At 57.8% G+C, this 25034-nt stretch overlaps 11 protein-coding genes across 11 annotated transcripts; 6 read left to right on the forward strand and 5 right to left on the reverse strand.

Moving 5' to 3' along the window:
- Positions 1–3319: 3319 nt before the first annotated feature.
- On the forward strand, positions 3320–3959 carry ISF_06750 (perilipin-like protein MPL1; the record flags this gene model as incomplete). Its single annotated transcript, XM_018850354.1, has 2 exons — positions 3320–3382; positions 3456–3959. The coding sequence occupies 2 exons, from the start codon at positions 3320–3322 to the stop codon at positions 3957–3959; spliced, it is 567 nt and encodes a 188-aa protein (XP_018702394.1).
- Positions 3960–5328: 1369 nt separating this feature from the next.
- Positions 5329–7119, reverse strand: ISF_06751 (FAD-binding, type 2; the record flags this gene model as incomplete). The annotated part of the gene is made up of 3 exons (XM_018850355.1): positions 5329–5479; positions 5540–6423; positions 6538–7119. The coding sequence occupies 3 exons, from the start codon at positions 7117–7119 to the stop codon at positions 5329–5331; spliced, it is 1617 nt and encodes a 538-aa protein (XP_018702395.1).
- Positions 7120–8542: 1423 nt separating this feature from the next.
- Positions 8543–9670, reverse strand: ISF_06752 (Peptidyl-arginine deiminase, Porphyromonas-type; the record flags this gene model as incomplete). Its single annotated transcript, XM_018850356.1, has 1 exon — positions 8543–9670. The coding sequence occupies one exon, from the start codon at positions 9668–9670 to the stop codon at positions 8543–8545; it is 1128 nt and encodes a 375-aa protein (XP_018702396.1).
- A 1510-nt stretch (positions 9671–11180) lies between these two features.
- Positions 11181–12782, forward strand: ISF_06753 (Fungal specific transcription factor; the record flags this gene model as incomplete). The annotated part of the gene is made up of 1 exon (XM_018850357.1): positions 11181–12782. One exon carries the CDS (start codon positions 11181–11183, stop codon positions 12780–12782), a length of 1602 nt encoding a protein of 533 aa, XP_018702397.1.
- Positions 12783–13187: 405 nt separating this feature from the next.
- ISF_06754 (Phosphonoacetate hydrolase) lies at positions 13188–14442 on the forward strand (the record flags this gene model as incomplete). Its single annotated transcript, XM_018850358.1, has 2 exons — positions 13188–13206; positions 13256–14442. 2 exons carry the CDS (start codon positions 13188–13190, stop codon positions 14440–14442), a joined length of 1206 nt encoding a protein of 401 aa, XP_018702398.1.
- Positions 14443–14632: 190 nt separating this feature from the next.
- On the reverse strand, positions 14633–15309 carry ISF_06755 (Peptidoglycan-binding lysin domain protein; the record flags this gene model as incomplete). Its single annotated transcript, XM_018850359.1, has 3 exons — positions 14633–14640; positions 14698–14949; positions 15009–15309. The coding sequence occupies 3 exons, from the start codon at positions 15307–15309 to the stop codon at positions 14633–14635; spliced, it is 561 nt and encodes a 186-aa protein (XP_018702399.1).
- Positions 15310–17130: 1821 nt separating this feature from the next.
- On the reverse strand, positions 17131–17646 carry ISF_06756 (OsmC family protein; the record flags this gene model as incomplete). Its single annotated transcript, XM_018850360.1, has 1 exon — positions 17131–17646. The coding sequence occupies one exon, from the start codon at positions 17644–17646 to the stop codon at positions 17131–17133; it is 516 nt and encodes a 171-aa protein (XP_018702400.1).
- Positions 17647–18187: 541 nt separating this feature from the next.
- Positions 18188–18504, forward strand: ISF_06757 (hypothetical protein; the record flags this gene model as incomplete). The annotated part of the gene is made up of 3 exons (XM_018850361.1): positions 18188–18244; positions 18300–18427; positions 18480–18504. The coding sequence occupies 3 exons, from the start codon at positions 18188–18190 to the stop codon at positions 18502–18504; spliced, it is 210 nt and encodes a 69-aa protein (XP_018702401.1).
- A 419-nt stretch (positions 18505–18923) lies between these two features.
- Positions 18924–19657, forward strand: ISF_06758 (TPR domain protein; the record flags this gene model as incomplete). The annotated part of the gene is made up of 3 exons (XM_018850362.1): positions 18924–19346; positions 19414–19424; positions 19462–19657. 3 exons carry the CDS (start codon positions 18924–18926, stop codon positions 19655–19657), a joined length of 630 nt encoding a protein of 209 aa, XP_018702402.1.
- A 929-nt stretch (positions 19658–20586) lies between these two features.
- Positions 20587–22401, forward strand: ISF_06759 (exochitinase; the record flags this gene model as incomplete). Its single annotated transcript, XM_018850363.1, has 1 exon — positions 20587–22401. The coding sequence occupies one exon, from the start codon at positions 20587–20589 to the stop codon at positions 22399–22401; it is 1815 nt and encodes a 604-aa protein (XP_018702403.1).
- A 411-nt stretch (positions 22402–22812) lies between these two features.
- Positions 22813–24684, reverse strand: ISF_06760 (autophagy related lipase; the record flags this gene model as incomplete). Its single annotated transcript, XM_018850364.1, has 1 exon — positions 22813–24684. The coding sequence occupies one exon, from the start codon at positions 24682–24684 to the stop codon at positions 22813–22815; it is 1872 nt and encodes a 623-aa protein (XP_018702404.1).
- Positions 24685–25034: the final 350 nt, after the last annotated feature.

Genomic DNA, 25034 nt, shown 5'->3' on the forward strand with positions numbered 1-25034 from the left:
GTCCAGCTTCATGCAAGTTGAAGTGTCACAAAATGCAGGGGTCTTCTGCCCCCAAAACGAGTCCTCTGGTTATGGTGCATTCAGTCATGCTGACAGCCATACAGAGAGTAGAGAAGCTGTCTGCTATATTAGCCACATGAATGAATGCCAACACAGCCTGCAGATGGTGGAGCTGGCCACCGTCCCGCGGCGCTATAGGCAGAACAGGTCGGGGTGTTGCATTGAAAGATGCAGCTGCTTGGCCGAGGGATGTATGCAGATGTGCCTTCTGCAACTAAGTGGTGTGCTCCCTCGGCCGTCTCTGGAAGAGGTATAGGGAAATTGGTTGTGTGCATCACCATCGTGTTCTCGCTTAGCCCTTTGTTTCGAGCACGAGCAGCCATCGTGCCACTATCACAGATGATGTGCAAGTCGTTCATCCGAGGCAAGTTGCGCCTGGGACCAAAAGACAGATTGCCGCTGTCAGCCTTGTGAATCGGAGCCAATTGAATCAACAGAGCACACCGGCTATATGCTACATTCGGCTGCGACGAGGAGGCTAGGCGGGGTACAACGGAGCGGAAGAGTAGGCGGGAGAGGGATCTGCTTTTTGGCTTTCCCGGTTGTTGAAATGGCTGAAGGACGAGGCGTCTATTGGGCAATTGGGCTCAACAAGAAAACTTGCATGGCAAGTTTTCCACATGCATAGAGCGCCCTGATTCCGGGAGCGTTGGACGAAGGCGGCGCGTGCCACCAGGACCCTTCCGGATGTCATTGACGGACATGTTGACGAGGGAACAGCCCACCCAACGCACAATATCAATCATGTGCTTGAAAATCCTCTCTCCCCTGAGTCAGTCGAAGAAAAATCCGGGCAAAATAGACTGAAATTCGATGAACAAATTGTAGTTTTTTGATATGTCTGCTTTGCAAGTAAATTATACGACAGGGTTCGGCGATTCTGACATGTGAAGGTGGGTGATGTGGTGACAGTGGACAACGGTGACGATCCACACTAAGTTGGGTGAGCCCGATTTAGACTTGCGAGACGAGGCGACATTTGATGGATGGGATGGTATGGATCCTCGGAAGCAGGCTCCGCGAGGGACTGGATGCCATTAAAAAATTGACGCCTGATCTGAAACCTGGTTTGTTGTCCTTCCAAGGGAGGCCGTTGTCGACAAGGGAGAGAGGACCCAGACGCCAAGCATGTCATGCGATGCCACAGCCGCCGGGCAACAGCTAGTTAATAATAAAAGAGGGCAATGGCCGCTTCGTAAACCCTCCGTAGCTGGGAACGGAGTTTCCCATCTGGCGCATTTTGCTACCTGGTTGGAACCGACAACCCATTTTTGTTGGACCCAGCTTTGCACCAAGTCCATTCTTCTGGCCCGATGCCATCTCGGCCTTCACGGGCTAGCTGCGGGTGGCGTAGTTGGAAGCTAGTAGCTGAATTGAATGGGAAAAACCGCTCGTTGCGGCTGTACGTAATTACCGTCCCGGAGGAGCGCCGGCCTTGTGGCGACCGAGTAGACGGCTGGCGCTCAGGCCGAACACGGAAACTGGTGCGGCTGTACTCGTCGCAAGCTCACCTCCGTCTATGAATATGATAGGCCCATGATGGCAAACATGTGGTGAGCAATTTCGCCATGCTAATAAAACCTGGTATGGTATGCTAGTGCTGTAGTTCCGGTTGCTTTTCGTAAACAGAGTTCATGCTAGCATCTGTTCATTGGAGCTGACCTGGGGTTCCCGAGAGCAACACGGGTATTAGATTCAGTGCCTTGTATCGAAGCAACGAAAGACCAACTGGATTAGCTCAGACCTGTCAGCGGTGAGGTGAGTCAAGATTGGCCCGCGGTGTAGCACAAGATAGGAGGCTGGGTGGTGGTTCTGTGACAAGGTCTGACGGTGGTGTTATCAGCAACGCAAATAGAGCCACGCCCCCAACAGCACAATAGCTTGGCTATGCTTATCGCTGCAAGCCACAGACGAGAGAGCGGCAGAATGTCGTATCATGGGGTAGAAATTTGGCACAATTCAGTGCAGCATTACGCTGATTGTCCACATCGACACTCAATTGAGTAGGCCGGCGGCGCTGTTATCGTGGGAATGCTGTCGACGGAACGGCAGATGATTTGTGCCCATTCTGCGATACGCACGGTGAGGTGTGACATGCCATCCTGAAGCAGGTTCGTGTATGTATCAGTCCGCATTTCCGGGCACTACAATGTGGCGGCAGATAGAAGTGCGTTGTCGTTGATAACATGCATATTCTGTAGTGCGAGTACATGCTGGGCAGCGTCCGACAATTTCTCGTGCGGGATAAGGCTTGCCACCCCTTGATACCATCACGACACGGCCTTGGACGTTGGGACCTAGTGGCGTATGCAGACAAAGGTACCATTTTTAGGCCCCTCCCATCCAAGAAAACCGTCGCAGGACACGTCGTGGCCGCAGCGGTTGGGCGAGGAGAGAGCGTTGGCACGGGTTGGTGGCAACAGTAGATTGTGACAGATGGTGGATCCGAGCGCGCGCCGGAAAAGGGAGCCTGCGTAGGCGTAGGTGTAGGCGAGAGACCTCTCTAGACTCGAGGCGGCTTGGCTGTGCGACATACTAGCGTTAAGGTATGGAGCGGTAGCGCTGGGAATAGATTAGATCTTTGGATGAATCAGAGGGAGGTTTGGTGGTGGAGGAGCAAGGGAAGGGGTGGCTTTGAGGCTTTCACATGCTAGAATCCAGAATCGCAAGCGTAGGCAAGAATGGTGTGGATGCGAAGACGGGCCAATCAAAGGTGCGGATTGGCCCACCAGCTGTCGCGGCGATCCAGCAGCTTGCGAGCAGCAAACGGGCGCTGCCAGCTGGCAGCCTTCCCTCTAGCCTCTGTTTGCTTCACTGCCAGCTGCGAGCCCCAGGGAAGAGAAAGAAATGCAGATTTACAGATTTATACGAGGGGATCAGGTGGACTGTGTGAAGCTGCGTATGCAGTAGAAAATAAATAAATAACTATTTGTGCCCTCGTGTCTTGTAGGTATTCTTCTTTTGCCTGAAAAATGGCAATCGCCAGACTGCTTCTTGGTGGCCACTATCACATGCGTGGCGCCCACCAAGACGCAACCACCCTTGCACCCCTGCTCTAAATCAAGAATTCGTCTTGCACGTATCGACGAGCCAGAAACAGATAAAGGCCTGCCACACGCTTCTCTCCTCCCTCTAGATTTGCTCTTTTCTTTTTGCTTCATTCGAACATCGCCTGAATCCAAGGACATAATCCTCGATCCTACCCTCTACCCAAAAGATACCCTTCACCACCACCACTACAACGCCACACTCCACCACAATGGCTGTCGCTCAGGTCAACGGCAACGTCGAGGAATCTACCCCTCAGTCTGCTTTCATCCAGGTACGCGCCCGCCACAGCTTGCATCCAACCCCATCATCATCACCAAGAAATTAGCATCTAACATGCTCTCTAGCACCTCCTCAACTACCCCATCATCTCCGACAGCGTCAACACCGTCTCTAGCACCGTCCACTCCAACACTTACGCCCAGCGCTCCATCAAGCTCGGCGACTCCGCCTACAAGACCTTCGCCGCCCCCATCCTCCCCTACTTCGCGCGGCCCTACCAGTACGTCTCGCCGTACGTGCAGCGCGCCGACTCCCTCGGCGACAAGACGCTCTCCCGCATCGACGAGACCTTCCCCATCGTCAAGAAGCCCACCGCCGAGCTTTACAGCGACGCCAAGGCCCTCGTCTTCCTGCCCTACAACAAGGGCCTCGAGGGCCGCGACCACGTCTTCGAGGTCTACAACGCCGAGGCCAAGAAGCAGGCTGAGAAGGGCTACCTGGGCCAGGGCAAGGCCGCCGTCGCTACCGTGTTCCAGGTCAGCAACGAGGCCCTCGCCCTCGCCACCAGCTACGTCGCTGTCAAGAAGGCCGAGGTCACCCAGGAGGTCAAGGAGAAGATTAACCAGTAACTCATTTTCCGGGTTTCCCCTTACTTTTCCATATGAAACCATCGTTGGCTGCGGCAACTGGGGTTCGTTTTTCGGCGTTTTTATGACTTTTGCCTGGTGCAATGTCACACCATGTCGAGAGATGCTCTTTTCCAACATGGTCACGTCGCGTCATGGCGCCTTGAACTGGGATGATGTCTCTTTTTCTGTCTGACTTTATACTCCCTCCTTTCTTCTTGTCTTTTTACCACGCAAAATCTTTGGGGTTATTGGGCATACAGTACTTGCCGGTTGTTGATTGGTTTCCGTCTTTCTCTTGTGGCTACTCTCCTTTGCAGCCCAAGGCGATCTGTCACACACACTCTCTACAACATGCTCTGGTCTTTCCACGGCTGGGCCAGTCTGGAGACTACGACTGCCGGCTTGAAACAGGTGCAACGCGCATTCAGTCTATTTGGCTCTTCTCTTCTGTTTTCAAATTGCATGAAATGGCGATGACTTGGATGACAATAAAAGCGAGTTACCGATTGGACATGTTTTTCTATCCTTAATAGACTTTTTTCTGTTTACCTCTGTTTGCATTCCAACTCGACGTGACTGGTTCAAGCCATCATTCATGCATGTGATGCCCAACCTGTGATCCTCTGCCACCGCATGAATGAGGATTGTTACAGCACGAGTCAAACCCTACGTATACCACCCGTTGCCACCCCTTTGCATCTTTTTTCCATCTCCCGACATGTGAAAATGTTTAGCGCCCCATAGTCCCAGATTTTTTTTTAAGCAACTGGCCCGTGAGCCTGGGCTGACTTCCCTAGTGTCCCGCGCCGCTCCGAAAACCTGGTCACAAGCATCGGGCCACCGATCGTACGTCTCGTTAGCGCCTTTCGGCTCCGAGGCCACTAAGTCGCCGACTATTGACTTTTTTTTTTCCTCGCCACCGCTGAGCCGAGGCGATAATATTTCTTGACAGCAGGAGAACATTTAGGTGCCGAGATGCGCGTTTTATTTGTGATAATAAGCGAACGCACGGTAGAGGGTGATACCGCATGCTGGACTTGAGACGAGGTCGTGGCACCTCGGAGACGGGTACGAGGAACACGAGCAACTTGCACAGAGATAAGAGACGGAAACGCCCCCAAGCCTGATGAAGAGGGTTGATATAGCATTGCACAGCTAGTGAGGCTGGAAAAGTAGATGCACATATATGTTCTGCTCTCGCCTATTATTCAGCGAGTCTACCAGTTCAGCTCAAGGTCTATCCCGAAGCAGATCGGAGAGTTACACCATGGTATATACACATATATCTACACATATATAATAGGCTATATGAACGAGCAATCCAAGCAGTTACATTGAAAGATAAGCTCGGCCTAGTTCATCCCCGCATCTAAAAGGCAGGCCCGTTCTGTCGGGTCATCAGGAAACCGTTAGGATCGTACGCCGACTGGATCGCCATCAGCCGCGCACGGTTCTGCGCACCGTAACTCTCCAGCACGGGCTGCGAGTCCAACGCGTCATTCATGAAGATAGGGTTGTAGCTAAAACAAAAGAGGAGTTAGCAATCAACATTCCTCTCTCCAGGACCCAGTCCTACTCACCTCAGAGTCTCCAAGTCGCCGCTCTTGTAGTTGGTCGGGTAGATGCCCGCGTACTTTTGCGCGTGCAGGTCGTGCGCCTCCTTCACGATGCTCTTGATCCACGACGTGCACAGCTCGTCGCACAGCGGGTTCGCCCACGCCAGGTCGTACTCGACCCATACGCGGTCGCCATGGTCCGGGTCGACCCCCAGCGCGTTGCCCGCACCTCCGCTGCGGTCCCGCGACGCGCGCGCCAGCAGCGCCGGCATCGGCTGCACCGCGAATGAGCAGATCTTGAAGTCGAGCGGCTCCAGCAGCGCCGCCGCCGCCGCGCGCCTCTTCATCAGCGCGAAGTGATCCACCAGAAAATCGGTCATGTTTTCCACCGGCATCGCGGGGAACGCGTTGACGCCGATGCGGAAGCGCAGGCCCTTCATGTCCCCCCCGAGGATCTCCTCGGTGAGCTCCGTGAAGGGCCGCACGTCGGTGTTGTCGCTGAGCGTCGGGATGGCGTCAAAGGCATCAAACACGCCCGCCGGCACCTCAACATCGTCGTAGAAGAAGGTGACGAGGATAAAGGGCACGTTGAGCACGGCAGCGGCGCCGGCAAAGTTAAAGGTCGGGATGATGGCGGCCTTGGGGTCGGTGTTCTCGGAGGTGAAGCGCGACACGGCCTCAAGAACGGCGGCGTGCTTGTCCTCGGTGTAGGTGCGCACGCCGCCCCAGATCTGCCCGCCGACGCCGGAGTCGAAGGCTTGCATGGTGATCTTGGTGGCGACGGCGTAGCGGTTGCCGCCGCCGCAGAGGGCGAAGAACAGGTCCGGGTTCGACGTGGCGTTGGCGTGCGCGACGGTGCCGTTGGCGAGGACGGTCTCGAAGTTGAGGACATTGTCGCAGGCAAAGCCCTGGGAAGTGTGAGCAATACCTCCTGCATGGATGAAACAGACAGGCGAGGTAAATGGAAAGGGGGGGATCAGATGGAAATGAATCGAAGAGGGTAGCTCAGTATCATCACTTACATGCTGGGCAGAGAGGTAGGACAGACCGCCGCCGAGGATGAGACCAGTCGTGCCAACATCACCCAGACGGCCGCCGGTGACCGTCTTTCCAAGTGGCTGCAAGACGCTATACACGTCCTCCCACTTGCACCCCGCGCCAATCACCACCGCCTCGCCATCCTCGGACGGCGCCGCCGTCTGGAAGTTTGGCCGAAACGCGATCAGGACGCCGCCGCCGACGCTGGAGAAGCCGAGGTTCGGGTTGTGCCCGCCGGCCTTGAGCGCGAAGCGCACCGACTCGTACTTGTTGAGCGTCTGCACGGCGAAGGCGACCTCGTCCGTCGTCGACGGGAAGAAGGCGCAGGCGGCGCGGTTCAGGCTGCTCGCGGCGTTCCAGTAGTCGAGGTTGGCGGAGTTGTAGGCGCCGGCGCGGGCGAGCGTGTGGACGCCGTAGGGCCCGAGGGGATCCCAGGCGAGCTTACCCGGGTACTGCGCGAGGAGAGCGTCGCAGACGGCCTTGGTGTCGGCCGAGGGTGCCCAGGCGGCGCGGACGACGCCGGTGCTGCTGAGGAGAGCGAGGGCGAGGGCGAGGAGGCGGACCATGGCTTATACGGAAGGACTACCGGACGAGGGAGGGTAATAGTACAGTAAAGGGCCACATAGGATGGGTAGTGCATATGCACGCTGCAATACACGTCTTCTTATACATGGCTCTACTGGAGGAAGAGATTGCTCTAGCTCCGGGACTTGCACTGAGAGGAGGCGGCAGTTATGACGATCAACCTGGGGTGCGTGGATCGTTAGGTTCAGCTAGCCATAGATGAATGCACTCGAAATGCCCGTGGACTCGCTCTAGGTATGCCAAGTCCTTGGGAGATTCATTTCGTCTGTCGGTCACACCCCGCAACGGCAACGGAGGACATGAGAGGACCCGGGACTACGGTCATGGCCCTGCCCTCACCTTTCACCATGACTTGCTTTTTCCTCAGCTCTGGTTCGTGACATCGGCTTCCCGATGGTAGGCTAGCCGTCTCTAAATTTCTCAATTGGTATCGACCGTACGAGCTTCTGCCTCCCACTCCGTCACAAAACGTACATGTTCAGCCGACAGGTTGGCAGCTGAGTAACTATCCAATAATTTTCTCTTTCCCCAGACTGGAGATGGAGTCCGTTCCCCCTCTGCCAGTAGGAAGCCGTGCCGGCCTTTGCCGAGGAAAACCCTTTTCAGGGGGGTGAGGTAGGCCAGGGAGATGTGCACAATTTGTGAATGCCCGTCGGCTAAGTCTATCGGGACCTGAGAATACCGGCATGTTTGTTTGTGTTCAGGCACAGAATTGAGGGTCCCGCTAATAAGCGCTTTGACTGGACGCCTCATTCTATATAGGCGATGTCAATTAACGTTGTCGTGCTCCCTCCGCCGTCCTTCTCTTGTGAAGTAGCTTATCGGGGCAGCTATAGACGCCACATCTTATTACTTGCGCACGACATGGCTTCCAGCAGATTTACTTTACTGATATAGTGCTTGATCTCGGTTAAATCGTCTATAAACCTGTGGTGGACTTTTACGCGATAAGACCTGGATAGTACGAAAGGCGGTTTTCCTTAGCTCACCCCGCGCGAGGCTCTGGTATTCCCGAGGCATGACAAGGATCACATGTCTTACCTGTCAAAAAGAAGCAAAACATTTTAGTTGCAAACGTGGGTAATTAGAATAACTGAGACATGGATTCGGCGAACGTCAACAGAGTTGTGCTGATAAGCGCTGCACAACGGCCCCGGAACTAGCAGGTCCCGACAGATTGGCGCAGAGCTGAATGCATAACTGCGGGATTAGAGGATCTGCCTTGCATAAAAAATTTGACTTGTTTTCTAGGGTTCAATGTCGTCTTTTGTTTCCGCGATGAGACAAGGTAGAAACTGCCGTACGACATTGCGGTCTAAGACATGCAGCTATTTTTGTAACGAACCGGCTCGCCCGCAAAGACGGGTGAAGGAGAATGAACGGATTTTTCATGTTTTTTGTTTACTAATTTCTTGGAACGGGTATCTCTTGAGTCGAGCAGTGGATCCCGCCGCCATAAAATGGCAGCTCATAAATGTACACGGGCTCAATCTCCCGGTCCGGATACGCGTCCTGGATGACCCTGAGCGCGGCCTTGTCCGCCTTCCTGTCGCCAAACTGCGGGAAGACGACGCCATCGTTGACGACCAGGTAGTTGACGTACGTCAGCGCCGGGTAGTCCTCCCTGCCGCTCTCCACGTCCTTGCGTGTCTGCCTATCCGCGCCAATCTTCCGCAGGTCCGCCTCCACGACCTCTGTGACCCGGAACCGGCGGCCGCGGGCGTCGGTGCTGCGCGCGAGAATGTCGCGCGCCTCGCGGTACATCTGCACAAACGGGTCGTCCTCGTCGTCTGTGCTGCTGGGCCGGCTGAGGAGGACCCGCCCCGGCGCGACGAAGCGCGCGAGGCCGTCGACGTGCCCGTCGGTGATGTCGAGGCCGCGCCGGCCGGGTAGCCACACGATGGTCTCGACGCCGAGCGTGCGGCGCAGCTCCGCCTCGACGTCGGCGCGGGCGCGTCCCGGGTTGCGGTTCTCGATGAGCACGGAGCTCTCGGTGATGAGCAGCGTCCCGTCGCCGTCGACCTCGAGCGAGCCGCCCTCGGTGACGAGCCACGACGGCACCACCGGAATGCTGCGACGGCCGGCGATGGTGCGCGCCAGCGACTGGCGAGCGTCCGTGGGGTACTTGTGCCCCCAGCCGTTGAAGTTGAAGTCGACGGCGTGCAGGCGGGCGTCGGCGTCGTCGTCGTTGACGACAAAGGTCGGGGCCATGTCGCGCATCCACAGGTCTAGCTTGGGGTAGCCGTCGACGGGGAGGAGGGTGATGTTGAAGGAGGAGGAAGAGGAAGGGTGGCGGAAGCGGGCTTCAGCTTCGGCGAGCCGCTCGGGGACGACGACGAGCGTGACGGGCTCAAAGAGCGCGACGGCCTCGGCGACGGTGCTGATGTCCTTGGTCACGTCCCGGAGGCCCTGCTTGTCGTCGCGGTAGGCGTCGTTGGCGGCGGCCGGCCAGGCCATGATGACGCCGGAGTGCTTGTGCCATTCCGCGGGGCGGAAGAAGTTGGCGGTTGCGAGGTGAGCCATGGTGGCCATCTTGAGGAGCATCGTCAGGTCTGGGATGTGGATGATACTGAATGCGGGTGTTGCTCACCTATTGACTCGTAGTATGACTAAGATGGCTGGCCTGTCCTTTCTTTATACATGGGCGTATGTTGCTGGTCTTTACAATTACATGGTAACCCGAGATGAGACGAAGCCTTGCTGGAGGCCGCTCCTGGTCCACAGTCGCCGAGGAGATATCGAGATCGGTTAAACGCGGGGCTGAGCCGTGATGAAGATATAAGGTTTTCCATCCCAACAGCATGGCTGCGCCTGGCACAAGGCGCAGCGGCTGCTAGTCTGTAGGCTAGGTGGGGATGGTGATGGTTTAGAGCATAGTGTAAAGTGAAGCGTCTACAGACGCGCAATCTTGTTGAGGCTGGGCTGCGAGAAAAATATTTTCGTTGGCGATGAGATGAATTGCCCTTTCGATGAAAGTATGGGATGCCTTGTGAGAATTGAAGCAGGTAGCATATGGCGGCGAGTCAGGCCGAGGCGCAGTTTTGCCACAGCATCACGTAGTTCACTCAGAACCGTGGAATTTTGAGCGAGCGAGCCACATTGAGTGTCATTTGGCTACTCGATTTTTGGTGTTTTTTCGGTTTTCTGCTTTACCTTTGATGAGTATGGAGTGATGACCAAAGGTAGTAGCTTGAAGCCATCACCGACAGTGCAGAAGATAAACAGGCGCTAAGCCGAAATGGGACACGCACAGAAAACTCGGCGAGAAGCCCGATGTGGGGGACTCGGTCAGAAGTCCATTACTTTTCAAACACAACTCCGGCCAACTGCACTTCTTATCCGTTAGCATCTCACAATCCTGCGGTGACATTACCGTAGTCTCGGAGATTTATGGCCAACTGTCTCACGCCAGCGCACTCCTGCAGGGCTTAGACGCTAGCCAACGTTACTTGGCAGACCAGTTGCCTTGCTGCTCGCGTTCGGCAGCCTGCCTCCTGCTGGGGTTCGTATCAGTTATATAGTTCAGTCTTGGTCTGATATACATCGCTCGGAATGCCGGCATCTGCTGGCAACGGCCTTGCGCCGGTCGTTGGACAAGATGAAGCACTGGCTAGTGGGCCGCCGACTATTACACGCAAGATAACCGCGTGTGTCGCGTGTCGCAAGCAAAAGGTGTGTACTGCTATGATGTATCTCTGAGCAACTGAGTTGAGGACAGCTATGCTAACCAATTGCTAGATAAAATGCCACATGAAAGATTCGCAACCACCTTGCACCCGCTGCAAGAAGCGTGGGCTGCCTTGCACAGTCAATCGCAGCCTGCAGATGTTGCTCGAGAACGACAATGTGCAAGTGCCTTATTGCAAAGCGCCCATTTAGCGAACAATTACTAACATAGCATTTCTGCAGCTGGAAAGGACAAATGGAAAAAAGGATCGACCGTATTGAGGCGGTTCTTCGCACTGGAGCTGCTGGCAGCGCCAACGCTGCCGAAGTACTACGTCTCCTGGACGGCGACGCAGATAGCCCAGGTGATACCACCATGGCCGCAGACATGGGCGATGACACTACCATGATGTCGGAAGAGCCAGAACTCGGAAACCCACAGCCAGAGTCTCTGAAAGAGACTAATCCCACAGGCAACAACTGGAGCATCGTCATGGACCTCGAATCCAGTCCCGGCTCTCTTCCAGGCTTTTACATATCCCAAGGGGAGTCGCAGCCAAGGCTTGCCAATTGCAGCGACATCATCTCACGCGGTATAATCACACTGGAAGCAGCGCAACGCTACTTTGACGCCTACCAAACCCGACTTGACCACTTCCCATACCGCATCCTCGGCGACGTCGAGACGCGGACGCTCGAGTACGCCCGCTCCTCATCACCGCTGCTCGTCGCGGCCGTGTCCACTGTCGGGGCGTTGCACCTCGCCTCGCCCGACTACCAGTCGTGCTGCGCGGCCTTCCTGTCGCAGTGCGCGTCGCAAACCTTCTCCAAGGACGTCAGCGTCGACGACATCCGGGCGCTCTGCATCGGCGCCTTCTGGCTCGGCGAGGTCGCGTGGACGCTCGTCGGCACGGCCGTGCGCATGGCGACGGAGCTGCAGCTGCACAAGGCCTTCTTCCGCGCTCTCCGCGGCGACCGCAAGGCGTACCTGCACGCGCGCCTGTACTACCTCGTCTACATCTGCGACCACCACTTCAGCATCCCCTTCGGCCGGCCGCCGCTGACGCGCCAGTGCGAGGCGATCCGCAGCGTGCGCCGCTTCCTGGACCTGCCGCGCGAGACCACGGCGACGGCCGAGGAGGACGCGCGCCTGGTAAGCCATGTACTGCGGTGGACGGTGCTCTCGGACGCGGTCGACTCGTTCGGCGTCGACGTCAACCGGCCGCTCGGCGACGCGGACCTTCCCGCGCTGCGGCGGTACAACATCGCCATGGACACGCTGCGCGCCGAGTGGATGGAGCGCTTCGCGCCCAACCCGCACATCGGCAACTACCCGCGCAAGGGCGTCGCGCTGCAGTACCACTTCTCCAAGCTGTACCTGTGCTCTCACGCCTTCCGCGGCGGCGCGGCCGCCCGCACGGCGCAGCACTCCGCCGACGTCGTCGTGGAGCTCGACGAGATCGCCAACGGCGCGGTGCGCGCGGCCACGGCGATCCTGCGCTCCGTCAACGCCGACGAGGAGCTGCAGTCCTTCTTCGACGGCCTACCCGTCTACTTCGCCACGATGCTCGCCTTCTCCATCGTCTTCCTCATCAAGGTCTCGTCGGCGCGCTTCGGCTTCGTGCAGGCGCGCACGAGCGAGATCCGCCCGCTCATCGCGGACACGGTCGCGGCGCTGGAAAAGGTCACGGCGCGGATGCACAGGCGGCACCTGCTGGTGAGCATGACCAAGGGCATGCGCGGCCTGGTGCAGAAGATGAAGGTCCAGGAGGGCACGGCGGCGCCAGAGCAGCAGCAGCAGCTGGCCGCGGTGACCGGCATCCACGCGGCGGACCCGCAGCCGGCGTTGCAGGATCCCAAGCTGAGTTTGGCGGCCGACGACAATGATGTTCTGGGCATGTTTGGGGAGCCGAGCAACTTTTTCATGGGAACGTATGACTTTTTGGTTGACCAAGCAGATCTGTCAGAGTTTCTGTAAAGTGAAACTGCAGACCTAGAAGAATAATGCACAAGCATAGGTGATGATGACGGAACGAACAAACGGTTGTCCTGCCGGCCCCGCTCCGCCGACATCGACGGGACGGGGCGCCGGCCTTGTCTATATCAGCACGAGCAAAGCGTTGCGCTTCACTTTTCTAGTGTACATACCGTGGCGTTTTCGGGTTTGAAATACTGCATGAAAGGCTTGGCAACTATCTCGCTCCTAGTTCCTCTGGTATGCTGTAGCCATCGGACTTCTCACCGGCAGCGCGCTAGGCTGAGCAGCTGCATCTCCCGCTGCTCGCCAAGGCGCGAGTATATACAATAGATTATTTATGCCTGTGTTTCTTTTCAATGTTTTCATCTTGAAAAAAACAACAAGCAAAGCCCAATACCTTCCACCATGTCGGATACGCAACCTGGTGAGTTGGTCCATCCTGCTCGCTGCGTCCCGGTACTGACTGTTTGTAGTCACCCTCCACGGCCGGACCTATCAACTGCCGAAAAAGCCCACCGTCATCATCTGCGTCGACGGCTTTGACCCCGAGTATCTGGCCGACGGCCTCGCCGCGGGCATCCTGCCCAACATGGCCTCCCTCATGCGCACCGGCTTCCACGCGACCGCCCAGTGCTCCATGCCCTCCGTGACCAACGCCAACAACGTCTCCATCATCACCGGCGCGCCCACCTCCGTCCACGGCATCGCCACCAACTACTTCCTCGACCGCGCCACCGGCGCCGAGTCCATGATCCTCGACGACTCGCTGATGCGCGGCTCCACCATCCTCGCCGAGATGGCCGCCCGCGGCGTCCGCGTCACCGCCGTCACCGCCAAGGACAAGCTCCGCCGCATCCTCCAGCGCGGCCTCCCCCCGGGGTCCTGCCTATCCACGCAGCTCGCATCCGAGGAGGTGCTCGCGTGGCTCGGCAGGGCGGCGCGCCCGGAGCAGTACTCGGCGGACCTCTCGCTGTGCGTGCTCGACGCCGGCACGCGGATGCTGCGCGAGCGCCGCGTGGACCTGCTCTACCTGACCCTGTCCGACTACGTGCAGCACAACCACGCACCCGACGCCCCCGAGGCGCGCGCGTTCATGGCGGCGGTGGACGACGCGGTCGGCGCGTGTCTCGCGCTCGGCGCGGTGGTCGGCGTCACCGGCGACCACGGGATGAGCGACAAGGGCGGCGCGCCGCCGCTGTACGTGCAGGACGTGCTGGAGCGGGCGTTTGGCGGGCCCGGCTGCGCGCGCGTCGTGTGCCCGATCGCGGACCCGTTCGTCGCGCACCACGGCGCGCTCGGCGGGTTCGTGCGGGTGTACGTGCCGGCATCGCACGCGGCGCAGGTCCCGGCGATGGTGGCGCACATGCGCGGGTTCGCGGAGGTGGAGACGGCGCTGGAAGGCGCCGAGGCGGCGGCAAGGTGGGAGATGCCGGCGGATAGGGAGGGCGACTTCGTGGTGGTGGCGACGGAGGGGGCGGTGCTGGGCGCGAGGGAGGCGGAGCACGACTTGTCGGGGCTGGAGGGCCGGCGGCTGCGGTCGCACGGAGGGTTGTCGGAGCAGGATGTGCCGGTGCTGCTTTCGATACCGGTCAAGGATGGGAAGAAGACTCGGGAGTGGAAGAATTACGACATTTTTGACATTGCTTTAAACAGCCAGTAAGGAGAGATGAGAGGTCAGATGGTGTCTCGGTATATTTATTTGACTCGCGTATATTGCGGCAGCAAATATGCTTTTCTTGAAATGTATATTGGCTGTTTCTATCCAGCAGCCAGAGTGTATGTACATGAATGATGGCTTCGTGAAATCGCTAATGAGAAAGATGAATGTGTCATGAGGAGATGAAGCGGATTTAGGCGGCTAGATACATTCTGTTAGCCCATTTTCTTAACCATGCCAAGGGAAGATGTAACGTACCAACGCAGAGATTTTCCGTCGGCCACATGTTCATACAAGGGTAGTGCGTGCCTTGGACATCCGCTGACAGCCACGGATTCCACTTGATCAACTGGTCCGCCGAGATGCCGAACTTGGACGCCACCGGGCCGCAATCATCACCACGCTGGATCTGATACCACTTCTTGCAGCCGCAGACGGTGCCCTCGCCGACCGGGTACGGGGGCTCTTCGTTGCACGGCGGCGTGGGGAGGGGGCTGGGCGGCGTGACGCCTGAAGCCAAATTGTCAGTCCTCGTTTCTCCTCACTCGAGCACTCATGCCAGGACGTACCGACGCAAACCTGTTGCTGCGGCCAAAAGTTGATGCAGTCGTAAAAGACGCCGTCGACGGTGGCGCTCACGTCCGGGTTCCAGCGGATGATGTCGTCCCGGCTGACGTTGAACTTGGCGGCGACCTTGCCGCACTCGTTTTCGCCACGCTGGATCTGGTACCAGTTCCAGCACGGGCACGCGCTGTGCGTGAGGGCGCCGTAGGGCGGCTTGGACCCCTGGGTGCAGGTGTTTGCGTGTTCTGCGAGGGGCGTGGCGGCGGCGAGGGCCAGGGCGGACGCGGAGAGGAGGAGGCTTTTCATTGTGTAGTGGTGAAGTTCGAGATTGGTCGGTTACAAGATGCCCGTTGTTGAGTTGAAAGATGGCGGCAAGTGTGCAAGATGGGCTTGATTCCATTCGAAGCCGGCCACGGGAGCCCTATATATATGGAGGCCCACGCGACGGTCGTACAATATTATCCGACGCACGGGCGTCAGATCCTGCCCTTTTTAGTCTGACGGGCAAGAATAGAACGCTGTTTCTACGCAAGATGCCATCTGCAAGCATGGGCGAGGGTGAGACTACCGGTCCAGCCCGACGACTTACTGCTTACGGGACCCGTTTCGCGACACCACGCGGCAGAGGCACCCACGTTTTCCGGGGTTGACGGGGGACTTCTGTGGTGCTAATCGCTTATTATTTGTATAACTGGTCTAGTGATGCTTGACGTGTGTGGGACAGGGCTGGTTTGCTGCAGATGAGGCGACTGTCTCTGCCTAGAAAGTGGAATTGGCTTACAGACGTCTTATATGCCAGGGCGACGCAGGCCGTAGACAGTTCATCGAGTTTTACATGCAGGATTAGATGCATAAATGAAAGGGATGGGGAATATAAAATTTTGTGCCAGCACCTGCGGCTGATGATTCGCACGAGTTTGGATGAGCTTCATACCAGCAAGCTTGGATCGGCATTCGCACGGGGTTGAGAACCAACGCATCGACGTTTAGCGTTGACTCTCTTTACTGCAGTCTGGTTTTATTGCAGGTTCTTAACTTATACAAATGTCCGCACTTTACCTAGTTCTTTGTCTGCAAAAGTTTTGGAGACGGGCCACAGAGACGCCAGCCTCAAGACCTCACAGACCTAACCAATACTTGCAGCGAAGCAAGTTTATCTATTTTGGCACAATCTTTTCACGCATGCCCATTCAGCGCTCGTAAAGGATGATTTTTTGGATATGCGGCATGAGAATGGACTAAAAGGATGCCCGCCGCTAGGTCTGTTCTCGAGCCGCCAATCGAGAGGAGGCGTGCGCTGCTCTTCACCTGGGTTAAATACAGATATCAAAATATTCTCTAGTTCACTAGTAGAGCAATTGCTGGTATTTTTCTACGGAAAACGACACTCGGATACTCATTCAATTAGCCCACCCCCGTCGCAGCTGAGAATAAACGACGACCACGCAGGGTTGCGTCGCCTCACATCGGCGTAAGCGCCATCGCCATCTGGGCAGCAAATGCCGGACGTCGTGCTTACCCTTTCCGGGCAGAGCTGACGCTGCATAAATACCGTTCATTTCCTTGCCTATTTCGAGCTGCATCTGCCGCCATTCACCGAACTGCATCCGAGGGTGTTATATTGTTATATTGGACCGTGAACCTCTTTGGCGGTGGGCCAATATTGATTAGTCCTGAGTAGTGGTAAAGAGCCGCATGACACCTCTGACAATTAGTTACAACGGTTTCTGCATGAATACAACTTGTTCTCTAAATTGGATCAATTTCGCGCTTAAGCTAATAGGTTTGTTCTAGAATATTGAGCCAAATCCATTGACGACGTTGGTAGGGCTGCATCATCCCGGTACATGCCTCTTCCGGGCGGACAAGACGGAACGTTCCTTGAGGCGCCTTGGTTAATTAGTGGCTGTAAAGATGGTTCAAAAGGAATCTGGCTAGTATCTAAAGCCTTTGAATCCCAAACAGAGATCTTGCTTTATTCACGATCGACCACGCGCACAAAGCTTCAGCAGACAAGCGTCCACCATCATTATGCTGCGAGTCATGATTATCACACCCACCTCATATCAATACCGACCCAGTCCAGCCTCAATACAGCTCTAGTCATTCCTCAATTCTCTCACAACATTAATCGCTTAATACCTTTATGTTCGTCTCGACCTGCCCGTGCATTGCCCTGTAATACGGGCAAATCTCCCTCGCCTTTTCCACCACCTCCTCCAGCTCCCCCTTCCCCATGCCCTTTGCGCGCACCTCCAGCCCGACCCTGAACCCCATATCCATCTCCTTGATGCTCCCGAGCAGCTCCACCGCCGCCTTCACCTGACAACCCCCCGGCAGACGCCTCTTCAAGCTGATCGCCGCCAGGTTCATCGCCACCTGGAAGCAGTTGCTGTACCCCGCGGCCAGCAGCTCCTCCGGGTTCGTCTTGCGCTCGCCACCGGGACCCCCGAGAGCTTTCGGCATCACGTACGCGGCCTGGAAGCCCTCGCTGCCGTTGATGTTCCCGCCGCGCGGGCCCTGCGTGGTGGCGGTCGCGGTGTATAGGGTAGGTGCGTCGGAGGCGAGGAGGCGCCGCTGGGCGGGGAGGGCGCGGGTGGCGTGGCGGGCTAGTGGCCGGTAATATTGCCGGAGAGTGTTCATGTTGGATTAAGTTGGAATTCTTTGGTGGTTTTTGAGTTTTGTAGAGAGCGTGTTCGGGCAAGCACCGTGGCATGGAAAGAGGCGCTTACAGGTGCTTTAAGTCACAGCCCGGCAGTCGCCACTCGAATGGTGCGCGTCATGGGCCATTTACGGGGGATGCCGCATATCGTCGGGATGCTAGTGTCGATGTTAAAAAGCGGCATATTTTAATCCAAATCGAGCCAATTTTGTTTTTGGGTTGTGACTCACCTAGGCTCATGCGCAAAATCCATGACGTCTTGATGGCAACAGGCGATGGGCGGCTAGTGGACTCTAAGCGCTCATCACCAGTTTGACTTTGGCGATTCTTGATCAGGTCAAGGTGGGTCTGAGACACCCAGATCATGGGCCTTTTCATGTTTTCTCGATGCGGATTTCGCCATTCCTGTGGCGTAGATCTGTGCCGCTCTAGTTTATAGACAGCCATGTTCCGCCTTGTATAGCCCTTGTAACCCGCACGCTATACAGTAACCATCCCTCACCAGCAAAAAAGAAAGGAAACATGAGCTCCGACGGAAAGACGCCCGAGAACCTCGCAGATTTGCAGACCAAGATGAGCGTAAGTCGTCGTACACACGGACACGTTAGAGCACTCTTGCTAACTGCCAGCCTAGAACTCGAGTGAGTCGCGTGGCATGGCGGGATTGGCGCAGCACCGTCGTAGTGCCGAGGCCACAGAAAGACGAAAGATGATACACGACCAGCACGTCAAGCCGGGCTTCTTTGGACAAGCCTTTCACAAGTGAGTCTGAAGCAGCTACTGTTAGCAGCTACTGTGTGCTGACCTGACAAAGCATCTTCGGCCGCCACGCCAAGTAGTCCCATACGAGACTCAAAGCTCAAAAGACTTCCTTTGTAGCAAACAAATTTCCGGACAATCCTTTAATCTTCAGTTCCAGTAACATGCGTGCTGTGGAGTGTTCAAGGCTTGCGAAGCGGCAGGGCTGCCTGAATGCATGCTTTGATTCACAGCCCCCGTGAGTAAATATGATTATAACGTGTTTAGGCAAAGGTTTCGGTGAAAGGAATCCTCAAGATAACTCCGTGTAATACATGGAAAATAAGTTCTCTATCTTTCTTCTTCAACGTTTATCGGGCCATTTTAGTCGCGAGTCAAAGCACGACGTACGAGTTACGTGTAAGAGCCGTCGAAGTCAACTACCGCAGGTGCATCAGCGTCCCTCCCCAGCGATTCTCCTCCAAATCCTGGCTTGGTGGAAGTTCGTTCTGCTGGCGCCATGGGCAAAGGTCTGTTCGCCGTGAGAGACATACCTCGTGGAACCAGGATTGTAGAAGAGATGCCCATCATTAGCTTGCCCAGGCCTACCAGTCCCTACGGCTCGTACAACGACACCATCAGGCGGTTCACGGGGCACGCGATCCATGACACCCCTGCCGGAGAGCAAATAACCACCTGCTACCTCAAAAGCGGGAACCTCACCACGAACCAGCGCGCTGCGTTGCTACAGGCGTACGGGTTTTCGTGCGGATGCCTTGCCTGCACACTTCCCGCGCTCGAGGTGCTCCGGGAGCGGGCCTTGATGGTGCGCAAGCGGGTGGCGGCATACCTCTCGCATTCAGGTGTCGCGCGGACTCTCGGCATCGATGCCGCGGAAGCTTTAGGATATGCCCGGGAGCACGTCATGCTCTTGCAGCAGCAGGTGCCTGGAGGGGATTGAGCTCTGCAACGGGTACGCTTGCCGAGACGCGCCACTTACAACTCCCAAGCCGAAGGCGCGGTAGGCGGCTTGCCTGGCGCGTGCTGACATATTCTAGATACCGCGCTCGCGCAGCCCTTGCCTTGAAAACGGGCGACCTCGAGGCGGCCAGGGACTATGCGGTGCGCGAGCTGGAGGTTCAGCGCCACCTCATCGGGACGCCGGCGGAACATCTACGACCTGACAGGAGCGGTGCTGAGTTTTGGTTGGCATTCCTGGAGGAGAAGCTGCGTGTCGCAGGGCTCGGCTCTTAGCGGAGGTAGGGTAATCTCATGTTACGGGGGGGAAGAGGCACAAGTCGGGGTTTCCTGCAGGACTTTTGAGGTTTTGCAGTTGCGCGCAACGGTAGAGGGTATGCCGAGATTAATGCAACTAAACAAATGGCTAGTGACAAGCGAACAGCGCTGTATCGAGATGACAATTAAAACATTCCAAAACAAAACCTGTTGCAAAACTTGAAAAGCCATTGTCGATCATCTTCATCGTTTGTGGGGTTGGATTGGTGGACGTTGGCGACCAAAGCTTCACAAACACCATCTCCTCGAGAATAATTACTAGAAAAATACCATCGGCTAAATTCATCAGCCACCTTGAATTTATAGACCTCTTTTTCAATATTCATCATTTAATCTAGCGACATTCAAGGACTTCACTGATATGCAAGACCCCCTCCACCTGCCCGATTCGAGACGAGGCCCCAGCCGATTCGCATGATCCAAGCCTGGAGTCGCCTTTTCTTGTCCGTATCAAATTTGGAATTGCGGTCCATCGTCGGCAGTTGGGATCCACTGCCGTCATTGCCAACTTATTTCTAACGAGACGGGGCGTCACGGTTCAAGAACCAGCCAGCCCTAGTCTGGCCATCTGTCGATTGTCGGCGACGGATACGCCAGGGGAACGTTGAATGAGCAGAATACAGGCACTAATAAATGTACTTCAGCGACTCTGTGATCAAGGCTTAATCTTCCTCGGAAGTGCTTTGATCCAAATCGACGCCAGTCGCTGTGGGGGGAGAGTCAAGCAGGGCGTAATGTCAATGCACCAAAATCGTCATGAGTCAAGACCGGACTTGCCAATACTCTATATAAATCAATGAGCAAGTTGCCCATTTCTTTACATCTGCCCTCTGTAGTCCAACTCCCAACACTCCTTTTTCACATCTTTTCCCTCTCGTAGACCGAGAATGCTGAGCAAGTCTCTCGCCGTCGCGGCCGGCCTCCTCCTGGCCGCCGCCGGCCCCGCCGCCGCCATCTGGCCGATCCCGAGCGAGTCCTCGACCGGCAACGGCGTGCTTTTTATGAGCGCGGACATCAAGGTGACGCTCAATGGCGCGCCGCTGGCCGGTGCCGCCGCTGGCGGTGCCGCCAAAGCCGTCACCAGGCGTGCCGACGATGCGGCCGGGAAGAAGGCCTGCCGTCCGCGCGTCCCCGCCGGCAACGGCACCGACGCCGGCAACGGCACCGTCAACACCGCACGCATCTCCGATGCAGTCTCGCGCACCCTCGACGTCATCCTCAAGCAGGGCTTCGTGCCCTGGATGCTCCACGACGCCAACTCCGACTTCGAGCCTCCCGCCGGCTCCGGTAACGGCACCGTGCGCACCCTCGCGCTCACCCAGACCGGCAAGGATCCGCGCCGCCCGACCTTTGAGACCATGGACGAGTCCTACGCCCTCAACCTGACCCTCGCCGGCCACGCCTCCATCACCGCCGCCACCTCCGTCGGTCTCCTCCGCGGCCTCGAGACCTTCACCCAGCTCTTCTTCAAGCAGTCCTCCTCCTCCGGTGTGTACACCAACATGGCGCCCGTCACCATCAAGGACGCGCCGTCGATGAAGTACCGCGCGCTGCTGGTCGACGTGGCGCGCCACTGGTACTCGGTCGCCGACGTCAAGCGCGCCGTCGACGGGCTGGCCATGAACAAGATGAACGTGCTGCACCTGCACGCCACCGACACGCAGTCCTGGCCCCTCGAGGTCCCCGCGCTGCCGCTCCTCGCCGAGAAGCACCGGTACGCCAAGGGCCTGACCTACTCCCCCGCCGACGTGCAGGAGATCCACGAGTACGCGGCCGCGCGCGGCGTCCAGGTCATCACCGAGATCGACATGCCGGGCCACGTCGGCATCGACCGCGCCTACCCGGGCCTGTCCAACGCGTTCAACGCGCAGCCGTGGAACAAGTACTGCGCCGAGCCGCCCTGCGGCTCCCTCAAGCTCAACGACACCGCCGTCGACGCCTTCCTGGACAAGCTCTTCGACGACGTGCTCCCGCGGCTGGCGCCGCACGCCGCCTACTTCCACACCGGCGGCGACGAGTACAAGGCGAGCAACTCGCTGCTCGACCCGGCCCTCAAGACCGACGACAAGGCGGTCCTGCGGCCGCTCCTCCACGCCTTCCTCGACCGCGTACACAAGCGCGTCCGCGACCACGGACTCACCCCGCTCGTCTGGGAGGAGATGGTCGACGAGTGGGCCGCGCCGCTGCCGACCAACGACACCATCGTGCAAGCGTGGCTCGGCCGCGAGAGCGTGCGCAACCTCACCCGCGCCGGCTACCGCGTCGTCGACACCACCTACACCGCCTACTACCTCGACTGCGGCCGGGGCACCTGGATCGACGTCGCCGACGCGGCCATCAAGCCCAGCTCCACCTTCGACTCCTGGTGCGACCCGTACAAGAACTGGCGCGTCGTGTACAACTACGACCCGCTCGAGGGGCTCGACGACAAGGCGGCGGAGCGCGTGCTCGGCGGCGAGGTGGCGCTGTGGTCCGAGACGGTGGACGGCTCCACGTTTGACCAGATTGCGTGGCCGCGCGCCGCGGCCGGCGGCGAGGTCTGGTGGTCCGGCCGCAAGGATGCCGAGGGCAAGATGCGGTCAGTGTTCGAGGCGCGCCCGCGGCTGTCGGAGATGCGGGAGCGCATGCTGGCGCGCGGCATCGTCGGCGAGACCATCGCTCCCCTCTTCTGCACCCAGTCCAAGCTGGGCGAGTGCGTCTAGAGTGCTGAGTGGGCGTGGTTAGAATTTCTTCTTCTCTTCTTTTCAGTATATCCTTCACATTAGATGATGAAAGCTCTCGCTTACCTCTCACTGTCCATGAACGCTACGTGAATCGAGTAAATGTATATTGAACGACATTCTATCTGGTCACTCTCGAAATGTAGAGGGGTAATGTGAGTGAGAGCAATACATGTAAAACGCGCGCTATGTCATGCCAATCAAAATGTCAAGTATCCCAACGCCATCAGCGCAATCTGCAGTCATGCTCGCACGCTGTCTCGTCTATCCAACAAACCTAAAACAAAAAAAGCAGCTCAAAAGTTCCCAAAATGGTCTAGTATAGCATGGCGAAATGCTAGCACGCACGCATCTGTTGTATCTGTATATGTATTGTAAAGCCTGCCGCGACGATTACAGCTCAATCACCTCGTCACTGTTGGCCGGCTCGTCATTCCCCCACTCTTTGCAAATGCCCAGCCAGCTGCGACGCACACACTTGCCCTTGCCTGGCGCTGGCGTACTTGTCGGGGCGGCAGAGGTGGACGTCACGGTCGACGTGGGAGTAGGCGTAGAGGTAACAGGAGGAGGGGTAATGGTCACTGTCGACGTGCTCGTTGCCATGGACGTCGTCTCGGTAGGATCGTTGCAGCCCCAGAATCTACCCGGGGACTCGCAGCTCGTAGTTGTCGGTTCCGTCGTGGCCGTCTTATCATTGCAGCCGAACCATCCTGGCGTCTTGCACGTCGACGTCGTCGTCGTCGTCGTCGTCGTCGTTGGCGGCGACGTCGGGCCGTCCGTGGTCGTCGTCTCGTCCAGGCATCCCCACCAGCCGGGCGTCTTGCACGTCGACGTCCGCGTCCTGGTGCGAGTCGACGTCGAGGTCACCGGCGTCGTCGTCGTCTCGGTGCCGTTGCTCTCGTACATCTTCCACTGGGCGCAGTCGCGGCACTCGGGCGTCTTGGCGCACTCGGGCACGTCGTCGTACTTGAGCAGGACGTCGCTGATGACGTTTCGGATCTTGTGCGTGCCGATGCCGACGCGCCAGCCCTTATCGGCGACGACATCGTAGACGCACTCGTAGCCCGTGTGGCACTGCGTCTCGAGCGCGTAGCCCGCAAACGAGCACGATGCCGTCGCGCCGTTGCAGCTGCCGATGTAGACGGGGTCGGCCGTGTGGCCAAAGTGATACGTGCCCGTGTACTCGCGCATCTGCGGCGTCTTGGCGTGCAGGCCCGGCGGCATGGGCAGGCCGAGGCGGGAGGCGGCGAGGGCCTCGGGAACGGCCTCAAAGGTGACGGCGGGCAAGCCGTAGGTCAGGCCGAGCAGCGACGTCATGCCGCCGCCGAGGGAGTGACCGGTGAGCCAGACCTGGGCGTCGGGGTAGATTTCAGTGACGTTGTGATACAGCTCCTTGACGGCGGTGTAGTACCGGTTCTCCTCCCAGAGCGCCTGGGTGACGCAGGTGTTGTTGCACTGGTAAGTGCCCGAGGCGCAATCGCAGACCTGGTGCCAGGTCCACTGGCCCTGCTGGGCACAGCAGCAGCTAAAGTATAGGTTGTCGTTGGTCTTATCGTTGGAGGTGGTGCCGTCACCGTCAAACACGGCGGCGGTAGTGCCCTTGAGGCCGATTACGACGGTCGAGTTGTTCTCGTCGGCAAAAATGTGGCCGCGGAGGCCGTCGCTCTGCCAGCCAAAGTCGAGCGTTTTGTTGTACGGCTCCCCAACCTCCTCCCAGTCGGGCTGAGACTCGTCCTCGACGTAGGCGTCGGCGGTCATATACGCCAGGGTGAGGACCGTCTCCTTGTCGGTGACATCCGGGGACAGAACCTGGTCGACGGTCCAGGCCGAGGCGTCCATGACGGCCATGATGCCCTGCCGGCGTGACTGGGTGACGAGCGGGTCGACGACGGACGGTCGGCGGTCGCGGAGGCGCTCTATAGTGTCGACGCGGCTACGGCCCTTGAGCTTGGGCAGCGTGTGTCGGTCGAAGCCGTCCTCGGCGGCGAGGAAGACGTTGGTGTCGTCGTGGGAGACGTCGCGCTTGCGGTGCAGGGCCGGATGCACGTTGGTGCCATGGTGGAAGATGTGTCGGAGGCTGAAAAGGTGCTCAGCGGGTTGCGGAGCCTCGTGGGTGCCGGGCAGGATAGGCCCGGGAGGAAGGAGAATGTCGGCGGCGTCGGGCTGGGCGTTGAGATGGGCGTGGCCGGAGATCGGGGCGACGGCCAGGAAGAACCAGAGCCAGGCCGCCGTCACCGTGCCGGCAGAGGGGCAGGTTGAGGGCATGGTGTTGTATGGTCAAGGCCGAGACGGCTCTATGTATAGAGTGCAAGACTTGAGGCCATAAGAGGAAGAAGGGGGATGGATGTCTGGTTGATTTCGGGTTGGTATCAGGCTGGGATGGATTGTTGAGGGTCGGCGGAGAGGATGAGGAGATGGGCGAAGTCGGTAGTCGGAGTACGAGGACGTAGTTAGTATGTGCAGGTGGTAGTTAGGCGGAGGCGATGTTGTCATCCGCCTGCGTGACGCATGTACCCAGGTATCATAATAGCGGGACCGACTTGGCACGCGGGCGCTCTGGTTGTCTGGATCTTGAGGTGTTGGGGGTGGCTACTTGACTAGCGCGGTATTAGCGT

The sequence above is a fragment of the Cordyceps fumosorosea genome (genome assembly GCF_001636725.1).
Source record: "Cordyceps fumosorosea ARSEF 2679 chromosome Unknown scaffold_18, whole genome shotgun sequence".
Taxonomy (NCBI): Eukaryota; Fungi; Ascomycota; class Sordariomycetes; order Hypocreales; family Cordycipitaceae; genus Cordyceps; species Cordyceps fumosorosea.